This window comes from Phyllopteryx taeniolatus, chromosome 9 (assembly GCF_024500385.1).
Source record: "Phyllopteryx taeniolatus isolate TA_2022b chromosome 9, UOR_Ptae_1.2, whole genome shotgun sequence".
In the NCBI taxonomy this organism is placed as follows: Eukaryota; Metazoa; Chordata; class Actinopteri; order Syngnathiformes; family Syngnathidae; genus Phyllopteryx; species Phyllopteryx taeniolatus.
The window spans coordinates 21,445,289-21,457,899 of record NC_084510.1 but is presented as its reverse complement, the minus strand read 5'-3'; the positions used below and the strand labels follow the sequence as shown (position 1 = coordinate 21,457,899).

The 12,611-nt window shown below is 39.4% G+C and overlaps 1 protein-coding gene across 11 annotated transcripts in view; it reads left to right on the top strand.

The window, feature by feature from the left end:
• The window catches only part of atp2b2 (ATPase plasma membrane Ca2+ transporting 2), a 122,085-nt gene that overhangs the window by 65,199 nt on the left and 44,275 nt on the right, over positions 1-12,611 (top strand). For 7 of the 11 annotated variants that reach the window (XM_061783481.1, XM_061783480.1, XM_061783479.1 and 4 more), the window contains 5 exons: positions 466-591; positions 3,302-3,427; positions 3,701-3,733; positions 7,327-7,419; positions 10,955-10,996. In XM_061783481.1, coding sequence (XP_061639465.1) covers positions 466-591; positions 3,302-3,427; positions 3,701-3,733; positions 7,327-7,419; positions 10,955-10,996 — 420 coding nt within the window. The remainder of the gene's footprint in view (positions 1-465; positions 592-3,301; positions 3,428-3,700; positions 3,734-7,326; positions 7,420-10,954; positions 10,997-12,611) is intronic. The other 4 variants (XM_061783486.1, XM_061783487.1, XM_061783482.1 and 1 more) reach the window with 3 other exon arrangements.

Here is a 12,611-nt window from a genome sequence, read left to right as displayed (position 1 = left end):
CAGCTAAGCGGATGGTAGCAGCACACAAGCGCATCTATTTGCAACATCAAACAATCAGACTGAGCAGAATGAGAGCAACAATGTACGTGGCAACTGTACATGAATGAAAAATGTGTGGATGTCAGTGGCAAGTTGTACATGAATAAATGTATAAAAAGTGAATGAGAACAGCAGCAACAGTAACCAGCAGCGTAGTACCGTATCTGGCAAAAAAGCTATACATGTATCAATTTATAGAGTTGATGTTTTTTTCCACCACCATCTCTCCTATTGGATGAGCTGATATGTCCTAACTAATTATTATTCTAAACGTATGCATGTACCTGTATATATATATATTTTTGCTACATACAACACTGGTGTCTATTGTTGCTAGCAAAAAAAAAATAAAAAATCTATACACGAACAACCGTTTTAATGCAAGAGTGTCAGTTTTATGCCAAGTGCCCTTCTTTTTTCTCTCAGGTGATTTGCTCCCCACCGACGGCGTATTGATTCAAGGCAATGACCTGAAGATTGACGAGTCGTCGCTGACCGGAGAGTCTGATCACGTGAAGAAGGCCGCGGACAAAGACCCCATGTTGCTGTCCGGTATGTGAACAAACTCACAAATACAGTGGCACTAATAAGTCAACACATCCCTGTTGAAATGCCAGGGTTTTGACTAGAACAATTTCAGGAAAGGCTTACTAGAACATCTGAACTTTATTGGTAAGAGGGGTGTGTAGACTTAGACTAGTCGTGCAGAAACATGTGATCACACAATACCGCAGAGTCCGCTTCTCATCCTCTTTCAGTTAGATAAAGTAGACTTACGCAAACTAGACAACGCTAACATTAGCTAAGGTGTGCATGCGCGCTGCTGAACGTGTTACTAATAAGCAAATTCAGTTTATTTAAACACAACCAGGCGGGCAATTTGTGAAACATTTCATCCAGGGGACCAAGCAATTATCGTTCCCTCACTCTCTTTACTGCTCCCCCTCTTAAAGGGGCCACACGCAGCACTACACTGTAATAAAGGCACTGAGAAAGGTTCAGTGTTGCCAGCAGTGCAGAAAAAAAAAGTTCCAGCACTAATTATTACACCGACTTAGACTACATCACTTTTGTTTCCATAGATGTTGCGCTTAAATGCTTCCTCCTGGTCTCATGGGAATTTATTAAGATTTCATGCAAAAATGATGCATGGCAATTGGTAGAAAAGTGACATTTTTCCTGTAACTTGAGCAATCGAAATAATATCAACAGTACTCACCTGACTAAAGGTGTTGTCGTTGTTCATTATGAATTTGATAGTCATCCTTACAGCAGTAATAAGGCTTAGTGTGGTGTTCATATTGATTAAAAAAACATCCAATTTATATAATAAGACATGTCATGCTTAACAGTTTGTACATATTCCAACTAAGTTATTGTTCAGGTTTAATATATTATCCCCAATGGAAAACCTCAATAAATTGACTATGTTTGCAAAAATAACTACACCGTCGGTTTTCTAGTGTCACTGTAGCAGAATCGAAAATACAGCAGTTTGATTCCCCATTGAAATGAATGGAAATGCCATTCAGTTCCAGCCCCAACTTGTGTTCCTTCTGGTGTGTGAGCCTTGGCCACCAGGGGGCAATATAATGTAGACATACAGACACAAATAAAGAAACGTTTCACAGCCAAGTAACTCAGTAAGGTGCAGTAATATTAGTTTTTTTTCACAGAGGATGATGAATCTATGCCTTTGAGTTTTGTTATATTGTGTGTCTACATGTATTGCTTCACCATTTGTGTTCAAATATCAGTTGCTAAAAGGGTTAGCACACTGCAACACTGAGGCTATTTGTTACCCTGTCTATGCTGTTATGCATTGTGTGTTAGCTTTAAACTAGCGGACTTCTGTATAAAGCAATGTTATGTGGTTGTTGTAAATTCATAAAATGTAATTCTCTTTGTTTAGTTTAGTTTAACAGTAAACTTCAACTGGGTGTGACAATAAATAGATTAAAGCCTCTTTTTTGACAAATTGCTCACTATTTGCCAAACTGCTGCTTGTTGTGTAGTTAGTCGAGTTGAGCTCACTGCCACCATACAGTACTCGTATCTCAAGTTTTTGCTCGCAAGTCCAAGCAAACTTCGGCCGAGCAATGGCTTGTATCTCCAAAAACTAATTTCGGTCACTCGTAAGTCAAGGTACAACATTTTGCTTTTCAGAGGATTGCTTTTGGTTAAATTATAGGCAAAAGCTTTCTTTTTAGATACAGAATTCTCTCTAAATACATTTAATTCACTACCTTGGCATTCATTCAGACAAAGGAAAAAGGTTGTTAATTACAAGCTCGAAGCTGACACGTTTCCCCTTTGCGAGTGCTAAACTTATCTTGAGGCATTTTAAGTGTTTGCTGCGTGAGATAAATCACGTTCAGTAGTTGTAGGAGTCGCAGAATATCTCTGATTAAATTTTATAAAAAAAGTGGATTAATCTCTCTTTAGCATTTTTTTTTCTCCTTGGATAATTAGCAGTGTGCCGTTTTTCCGCCTTCGTTAATTAGCCTCAAATTCACCCATATTCTCCCAAAGGTTAATCATGCTCACTTTGTGTGCATGCGAGTGTGTTTGCGTGTGCTCTAACTATGTTTTTCAGGATTTTCCATTATTGTCAAGTAGATCTCAACTATATTTCTATAGATAAATGTTAGAACAATGTAATCAGACTATAATCCTCTATATTGAATTGAATATTGTTAATTATGTTACTCTTGGCAGCACAGTGGACGACTGGTTAGCACACAGGGTTCTGGGAACCCGGGCTCAAATACGGCCTCGCCTGTGTGGAATTTGCATGTTCTCCCCACACCTGTGACCCGAGTGAGGATCAGCAGTTCGGAAAATGGATGGATGAATGTTACTCTTAGGGATATAAATGATACAAATATTATGATTAGACCAGTCTTTTGCTTGTGTTTTTTTTTTTCATTTTGTTTTTGTATTGTATTTGATGCCGCAACAGAGAGGTACCAGTGATTGCAAAGAGGGAAAAGTGTGATGAAAATTTCCTTTCATTATGTTTCATTTAACAGTTCCCTTGTAATTATTATTATGATTATTTTTACCTTTCTTTGCTGATTGGTTGTACAAGGAACTGCATACGTCTTATGCTGTGGCATCCATTTGAACTTAAATTTAGGTTACTAAATTTAAAATATGGTTACTACTGTAGGATTTTTCATAAAATTAGCGTAGCACAATATTAAAAAAAAAGCAAACAACACTTTTGCAAACACCATGAATAACAATATCTTACCTCCAGGGACCCATGTGATGGAGGGCTCAGGGCGCATGGTGGTGACCGCAGTGGGCGTCAATTCGCAGACTGGAATCATTTTCACCCTGCTCGGAGCTGGAGTGGAGGAAGAAGAGAAGAAAGAAAAGAAAGGCAAGATATTGATACGATGTTTAATTCTTTTTAAAGAATTAATACACGACTCATATGTATTTTCTATAGGAGCATATTCCCCCGCAAAAAAAAAAAAAAATCTTTGTGTCCAACATCCTGAAGCTTTCAAATCATATGCTTCATCACATTTCTAACGTGCATACTTGAAATACTGTATATTGTGTCAAGTGGTTATTTGGTGGTGAGCCGCAATGGAGTTCAGGAGATTTCTTGTCCTTTATTTTGTCTTATTGTTCCACATTTTCCTGGAAGGAGGCGCAGTGGAAGACGGACACCAGAACACAGGTAGCGTATCCTCTTTGTCTCACCCCTGGGGGTGGTACGCTCTATCCCTTTGACTATTAACGCCTACTCTTTCTTACAATTAGCCACAAGTCACCTCCTCCTCAACACTTGTCCTCACTTAAAAAGAGAAACATTTTGTTTTTGACAGTGGAATCAAACTCACTGAAATTATAGAGCTAGCATCCATAGTCGGTCAATCAGTTTGTCAGTTAGTTACTTAGGTGGTTAGTCAGTCAGTGAGCTAGAGAGTTATTCAGGATCTTAGTTGGTCAATAGGTTAGCCAATCAATTTTTACTTGGTTGGTTTGTCAGTGAGTTAATCAGTTAGTCAAGTTAGCTAGTCAGTTAGCTAGTCAGCCAGTTGGTTTGTTATTGTAGCTAGTCAGTCAGTAAATGATCAGGATATTTTGTTGGTCACTCAGTCACTGAGTCATAATTTTTTCCAGTTTATCATTCGTGTAGGTAGGTAGTCAGTTAGTTTGTCAATTAGTTAGTTACTTAGTTGGTCACTCAGTAAGTGAGTTAGTTAGTCAATAAGTCAGTTAGTCTGCTGTATAATTATCTTGGCGCAGTTGGTTGGTCAGTCAGTAAGTTAGGCAGGCCATTAATCGGACGGTCAATTAGTAACTCAAGCAGTCAATTCCTCATCCATCCAGTTAGTCAGTCAGTTAGTTTGTTACTTAGTAAGTCAGTCAGTTGTCAGCAATCCCATAATTTACTAGTTACTTACTTGGTTAGTGAGTCAATTAGTTAGTGAGTCTGTCAGTTGTGTAGTTATTCGGGCACAGTCAGTCGGTCAGTCAGTCAGTTAGTCACTTTGTTATTAAGTAAGACTGGTAGTCTGTCAGTTAGTTAAATAGTGAGGTAGTCAGTTGGTTGCTGACTGATTTGGTCAGTCAGTCATTGAATTCATTAGTCACTTCGTGATTGAGTCAGCTACGTACTCTGTATTCCTCTTTTATTATAGTTACGTTTTGACCTGTGTTTGTAGTGTGATGCAGGGACCCAATTAGGTGTCAAATCCACAAATTCCACCCCCCCCCCCCTCCCCATTTGAGCTGCATGTGATTACATGTGCAAAATTATGCAGCGTGTCTGTTAAACTAGTAAAAAAAATAAAACAAAATCAATCAAACAGAATGTTCATCCATTCCATTCAATAGTTCTTTAAGTCTTGGACCAAGGTCAACATTTCTTTAATCTCAAGCATATATACGTACATTAAAACTTTTAGTACAAATTTCAGAGACTTCTTAAAGTCTCCTGCCAAAATCGCTGAGTGCTGCAGTGCAATTACTTTTTAATTACAGTGGGTACGGAAAGTATTCAGACCCCCTTAAAATGTTCACTATTTTTTATATTGCAGCCATTTGCTAAAATAATTTAAGTTAATTTTTTTTCCACATTAATGTACACATAGCACCCCCATATTGACAGGGGGAAAAAATGGAATTGTTGACATTTTTGCAGATTTATTAAAAAAACAGAAACTGAAATATTACACAGCATATGTATTCAGACCCTTTGCTCAGTATTTAGTAGAAGCACCCTTTTAAGATAATACAGCCGTTAGTCTTTTGGGGAATGATGCAACAAGTTTTTCACACCTGGATTTGGGGATCTTCTGCCATTCCTCCTTGCATATCCTCTCCAGTTATGTCAGGTTGGATGGTGAATGTTGGTGGGCAGCCATTTTCAGGTCTTTCCAGAGATGCTCAATTGGGTTTAAGTCAGGTCTCTGGCTGGGCCGTTCAAAAACAGTCAAGGAGTTGTTCTGAAGCCACTCCTTCTGTATTTTAGCTGTGTGCTGAGGGTCATTGTCTTTTTTGAAGGTGAACCTTCAAACCCAGAGCCCAGTCAGAGGTTCTGAGAACTCTGGAGAAGCTTTTCGTCCAGGTTAGCCCTGTACTTGGCCGCATTCATCTTTTCTTCGATTGCAACCAGTCTCCCGGTTCCTGCAGCTGAAAAACACCCCCACAGCATGATGCTGCCACCTCCATGCTTCACTGTTGGGACTGTATTGGACAGGTGATGAGCAGTGCCTGGTTTTCTCCACACATGCTGCTTAGAATTAAGGCCAACAATTTATATCTTGGTCTCATCAGACCAGAGAATCTTATTTCTCACCATCAGGGAGTCTTTCAGGTGTTTTTTAGCAAACTCCATGTGGGCTTTCATGTGTCTTGCACTGAGGAGAGGCTTCCGTCGGGCCTCTCTGCCATAAAGCCCCGACTGGTGGATGGCTGGAGTGATGGTTGACTTTGTAGAACTTTCTTTCATCTCTGCATCTCTGGAGCTCAGCCACAGTGATCTTTGGGTTCTTCTTTACCTCTCTCACCAAGGCTCTTCTCCCCCAATTGCTCAGTTTGGCCGGACGGCCAGCTCTACGAAGGGTTCTGATCGTCCTAAACGTCTTCCATTTCAGGATTATGGAGGCCACTGTGCTCTTAGGAACCTTAAGTGCGGCATAAATTTTTTTGTAACCTTGGCCAGATCTGTGCCTTGCCACAATTCTGTCTCTGAGCTCGTCAGGCAGTTCCTTCAACCTCATGATTCTCATTTGCTCTGACATGCACTGTGAGCTGTAAGGTCTTATATAGACAGGGGTGGAGCTTTCCTAATCAAGTTCAATCAGTATAATCAAACACAGCTGGACTCCAATGAAGGTGTAGAACCATTTCAAGGACGATCAGAAGAAATGGACAGCAGCCGAGTTAAATATATGAGTGTCACAGCAAAGGGTCTAAATACTTATGGGTGTGTAATATTTCAGTCTTTCTTTTTTATGATGATTTTAACAAATGGCTGAAATATAACAAAGAGTGAACAATTTAAGGGGGTCTGAAAACTTTACGTACCCACTGTAGATCATAAAGGACAGAAAGATGAAGTGACCACATCTATCCATCCATAGATTTTCAACACCGCTTATCCTGGTTAGGGTCGCGGGGCGCTGCAGCCTATCCCAGCTGACTTCGGGCGAAAGGCAGACTACAACCTGAACTGGTCGCCAGTCAGTCGCAGGGCACACATAGACATGGACATGGACAACCATTCTCACTCACATTCACACTGTCACTGAGTGGAAACTGAACCCACCCTGCCCGCACCAAAGTCAGGCGACTGTACCACTACACTATAAGTGAAAAATCACTTCGAGACATCACTCTTTACTCAATTTTAATGAATTGAAAATTCACTTTACGAAGTTTACATGGCAGATGCCAAATAACTAAAATGCCTGTGATATCTATTGCATTTTTTTTACAACACTACATGCGCTAAAACAGAATGATTTCTAAACAGTTCTAAAAGTTGTTTTTTTTCTTTAACGGCCATTCCTTCCCATAAACGATGTTTAGATTGTGTGTTTTGTGTCTGTCCAATGTTATACTTGATTGTTTTAGTCACTTGGGCTACTATTATATGAATGGTAACTACACCACACATGTTTAATCAACACCAACACTCCTGACTAAATAAAGATGCGGAAAATGTTAAATGTCTTATAACCATGTTTTTTCTGTTCACTGTCTTGTGTTTGTTCTTGCGTGTGTGTGCATTTATGTTGGGCTTCCATTGTTACTGGCTAGACTGCTCGCACCCCCCCATCCACCCCATCGCCACTATTGCCACGGACGGGGCAGTGGGCTTCAATGCCCCAGGCAGTGCCAACCTTATTAATGGTAGGTTGACAAAACCTCTGATCCTCTTTCTGTCATCATCTTTGGCCTCCTCACCATGCCATGAATCCACCGCCTCGTACCCTCTGCTTGGCATTTAAGTTCTACCTTTTTTCCCCACAGTCTTGCCTCATATGTCTCTAACTGTCATCATTGATGACTTAGATTTCATTCATCTGCCCCCCAACCCACAGGTGTGATATACCCCTGTCACAATGTTATCCACCCAGTGTCTAATTAATTTCAAGCTGTTCCTAATATTGATTTCATACCTATAACTGATTTTTTTGACTGTTTACATGTTGTTGTTTTTAAACTGACCCATATCTATGTGATTTAAATTAAGTGAGCACCTGAAAAAACAGCACATGCACACACACACAAAGTGGTCTGTGCACCGCTAACATATGAGGGTGTAACGGTACATCAAAAAAAAAAAAAAAGAAATCACGTTTTGGTATGCTTCTTGGTTTTAAGGTCACGGTTAGGTTCACATTGGGTTCAGTATAAAAGGAAAGAACGATGGAAAAGGAACAAAATGCACCCCATAAAACTGCTTGTTTTTTTGCATATACAGGAAACGATTTGATGACTGATAAAATAAAACAATAACAATGCAAACATTTTTTTTAAAAACAAACCAAATAATTCATCCATCCATTTTCTCTACTGCTTATCCTCACTAGGGTCACAGGCATGCTGGAGCCCATCCCAGCCATCATCGGGCGAGAGGCGGGGTACACCCCGAACTGGTCGCCAGCCAATCGAAGGGCACATATAAACAAACAACCATTCACACTCACATATCAACCTAAAGGCAATTTAGAGTCTCCAATCAACCTACCGTGCATGTTTTTGGGATGTGGGAGGAAACATGAGGCAATTACACATCCTGTCCTGTACCTAATATCCTCTTTCTCTGTAGCGTACCGAATGTATAGAAAAAATCTGAATATTGCCTAATTTAATTTCAGATTATATATAAGATTTTCATCCACGTTTGGAGGAGGCCTCACTCTGATTGTTTTGTTGAGGCACTTTTTTGAAGCAATATACAGCGACAAAAAATATTTGCAGTACATCAAGAAACCGGTATTTATACATGAACATATTCTCTCTTTTGGGCTCACCAGACACACTATGGAGCAGAAAATGCAAGTAAGGTTGTACAAAGATTTGCATCTGAGTTTCAAACCCCCCCAAAAAATATAATTGTCATAGCAAAATTGTAAATCTATACGTTCTTTATGAATATAGTGTAGTAGTGGAAGAAGTACTTGTGATCGTAGTTAAAAAGAAAAAAAGAAAAATAATCATAAATTTAGCATCTTATCACGCTAGCCTTGCTTGCCCTTATGCTACCTGTTTGTCAGCTGTAGCCAAAAGTCTTGAAGTTCCCAATGGTGTGTTTGTTCTTTGTGTATGTGAATATTTAATACATTTGAAGAGCGTGCAAGGATGCTGAAAATATCAAGTATTCCTAGCCTTAGCATATACCTTTGTATTTAACAAAGCATCCTGAAACAATAATATATTTTTAACCTGAGCATATATCTTCTTATTTAACAATACATGATCTGACTGACAAAAGCTTAGAGCCATCTTCTTTACTTCCTTCAGTACAAGTCCTTCTCTTCCGCATTGTCGCTGTTTCAGGATGAAATAAAAGATTAACTTCTTTCACCGTGGCACCGCGACGTCTCCTAGGAGACCGGTGGCAATGTGCTGCTTGTGCTCGAAACAGCCGGGCGATTATTTGTACCGTGACGGCGACCTTGCAGTGTCCCGGGATGCAACGATTTGTCATCCCCACCACAACTCTGGCGTCTGCTGTGTGAAACGGAGACTTTGCAACCGTGTGGACGATTCCGGCATTCCTCTGGTAATATTTAAAGCACAGGCGGAAAGATTTTCGTCTTAATTTTTTACGCAATTAGTGCTCATCACTGTAATTATAGCCCCGGGTAGACGGCTAATATTACAGAAAATAAGCAAATGTGTGAATAAGACATTTTAAAATTAAACTTCTTTCCTTGAGCAAGCAAGAATCCACCGGCAAATTAAATTCCCTGTCCCCAAACTTAAGTTTTGATTTCTTTTTTTTTTTCTACTTATGTAACTTCGTGTGGGAGGCTTTTTTCCTTCAGGCTCTCGCGCTCTCCCTCTTCACATATTCATTCTGCTTCACTTTGAGTCTGTGATCCTGCATGCACACACACTTTGTGCACGCTGTCTCCATTGTGTGCTGTCAGCGACATCATCGTGTTCCGTGTTAAATGCTACATGCTATGTTAAAGCCTGTTCAATTTGTGTGCTTGATGATGTTTGATGAAATATGCCATTGAACTATCAATAGCTCATTTCTGTTTTGTATGCAGCTCACTCAAAGTCAACATACACCAAAAGGTTGGGAAGTTCGTGTTTGATGCTTCTTGACGGTTAAGTTTATAGGATGGAAACCCTGGTCACACACTGCTGTGGGATTGCCTGCCACTTGAAACCGGGAGATGTCAACCAATGTGGTTCCCAGAAGTAATCAGTTAACTCATTGACTGCTAGATGTTTTCAAAGCAGAGTTCCCCATATTGCCAGCCGTTTTGGAGCATTTTGACTGATATTTCAAGACCCACAGAATATTGTGATCTGTGGCAATATAACCACCAAACCTACCCAAAAAAAAACAAAATAGGAGACTATCTTCTTTCACCAGAAAAAGCAGAGAAAATGAAATTTTTGTTAAAAAACCTTGACACTAATATGTTTTGGTTTTGTGACACCTCAAAGTATACAGTAAAACAAAAAAAGACGAATATTTTTTTACAGTTATACAACTAAGAAACACGCAGTGAGTGACTGACTCACCACAGGGCTCAGATTGAGCATCAGTGGCTTTTAAAAAAAAAAAAAAAAAACTTTTTCACAAGACAATCTTCATTCACTCCATGAACTGCCTCGTCATCTTTTCTCACGATGGTGACACACAATTCCTACTACCTACTGCAAAACATACTATATTCATACAATACATATACAAACTCCGTTCGAGTGTGAGGTGCCTAAAAATTGTCTGACTTCCACAGTATTGGGATTCCTCTCCCACATAATCGACTTGACGTGGTCCACATGTCATTCAAAATGGTTGTCTTGGTCACTGCATATTGAACAGCCTGTCCAATTAAGTGCTGGTAACACATTGCTGCGGGATGGCAAAAAGGGAAATGTCCAGGCTTTCCTCCAACGGTGTAAAAGAAGCTTTGTTACGTTAAAGACATTACAAACACAAACATGAATTTCCAAACTTTTTGGAATGATTTTTAATTTTGTAATCCAGCCCACCTACATATCACTTTCTATGTTGCAAAGATGTTGTATTAAAAGTCATTTTCCTGTCTCCCTGTATTTGTTTTATTTGTTCTTGCTGGGAGGGTGTCCCTCACCGTGTGTGGGTTTTTTTTTTTTTTGTCCATGTGATGATTCTTTGTTGACATGTCTGCCTTGGTTATCTATGTTGTTACTGTCTTGTATGTCTCCATCGTAGGTAAAATGCAAGATGGCAATATGGAGAGCAACCAGATTAAAGGTAACCAGACCACATCCCTCCCTCCGTCCTTTCCTTCTCCTATCCCTCCTCCTATTCCTCCCTCTCTCTGGTGTGCAGTGTAAGCTGTGGGTCAAATTCAGGTTACATTCAATTCGTCTCCATGAGGATTGTGCACTTCTAATGCAGAAAAGGATTCCGGGATTTAACTCTACCAGACAATTAAAGTGTTGGGTGGCTCATGTTTGGCCTTTGTTTAACCTGGAGTCTTATTAGGTTAGACTACAAACCCCCCTCCTCCCCTCCACTCCCTTCCCCTCTGCTGCGTCTGCCACTGCTGTGTTGTCCCGTTGTTGTTCTTGTTGTTATTGTTGACGTTGACGTGTTGTCGTGATGTCAGCAGCCTCTGTAATATGATAATGTCATCCATGAACCTGGAAAACCTCCACAATCCTTTTACAGTACTATCTTCTAGTACTTCAATTGCATGCCATAACTTATTTCCCTTGTTCAATAACCTCAAAGGTTGTTTTTTTTAATCACTACGCACATAACAGGATCAGAAAACTCACACTATATAAAGAGGTCCGTTATAAGTTTTACAAAGATGATGAACAATAAGATTTTTTACACTCTGAAGGCTCTTATGTCATGGTTGACACTTTAGCTTGTGTTTGAATCTCTAGGCCCTCGCCGTAGTTGACACGTGAGGCTCCCATGTCGTAGTTGACGCTTTAGGCGCTTTTATCGTGTTTGACTCTTTCTTGGTCGACATGTCATCCTGCAGTTGACGCTTTACGCTCTCATTTTGTGGTTGACTGTCATAGTTGACACTTGAGGCGCTCGTGTCTTAACTCATTCAATGCCAGCCATTTACAGCAAAGACAAACCCGTATATTGCTAGTCATTTTATAGCATTTGACTGATTTTTCAAAACGCACGATTATATACAGTATATATACTAAATGAAAGAATAGACTCCCTTCTTTCACCAGGAAAAAAAATATTATTTTACCTTTTTCCGTTCTTTACTAATCAGCAGTAAAATGTAGGCAGGTTTTATTGAATTGGGCCGTTTCTCCCAGACACCCGGGAAGTTATTATTATTATTTTTTTTAAACGAAACAATATGAAGTAGACAGTGACTTATTTGCACGTATTTTTTGCTTTCATGCCACCTATAACATCTGAAAAGTGGTTGTATTCCTTGAACCATTTGGGAATGGCTTTTGATAGCAAAATAAAAATGTGCTGTTAAAGAAACATCACTTTTTCGACTTTTATTTTTTTAATACAAGTCCCAATTGCAGAATTTAGAAATGATTGTTTCTTTTATGGTCTATGGCAGGGGTACTCATATACAATCCTAAAGGGCTGCAAAAAAAAAAAAAAACAATTCAATGAGTTAAAGGTCAATTTGTTGATGTTGGTCAGGACACGTGCAATAATACTGTAACATTCAAGACAAAATGTTATTTTAGTTAAAACCAACATGATTAGGGACTGAAATAGAATGTTATTTCCATTTTGACTTAAGTTAAAATAAATAGTTGAATAAAACAAAACATGCCCACGACCCTAGTGAGGAGAAGCGGCTCAGAAAATGGATGGATGGATGGAAAACAAAACATGACACTGGTCATTAATCCAAAATAAG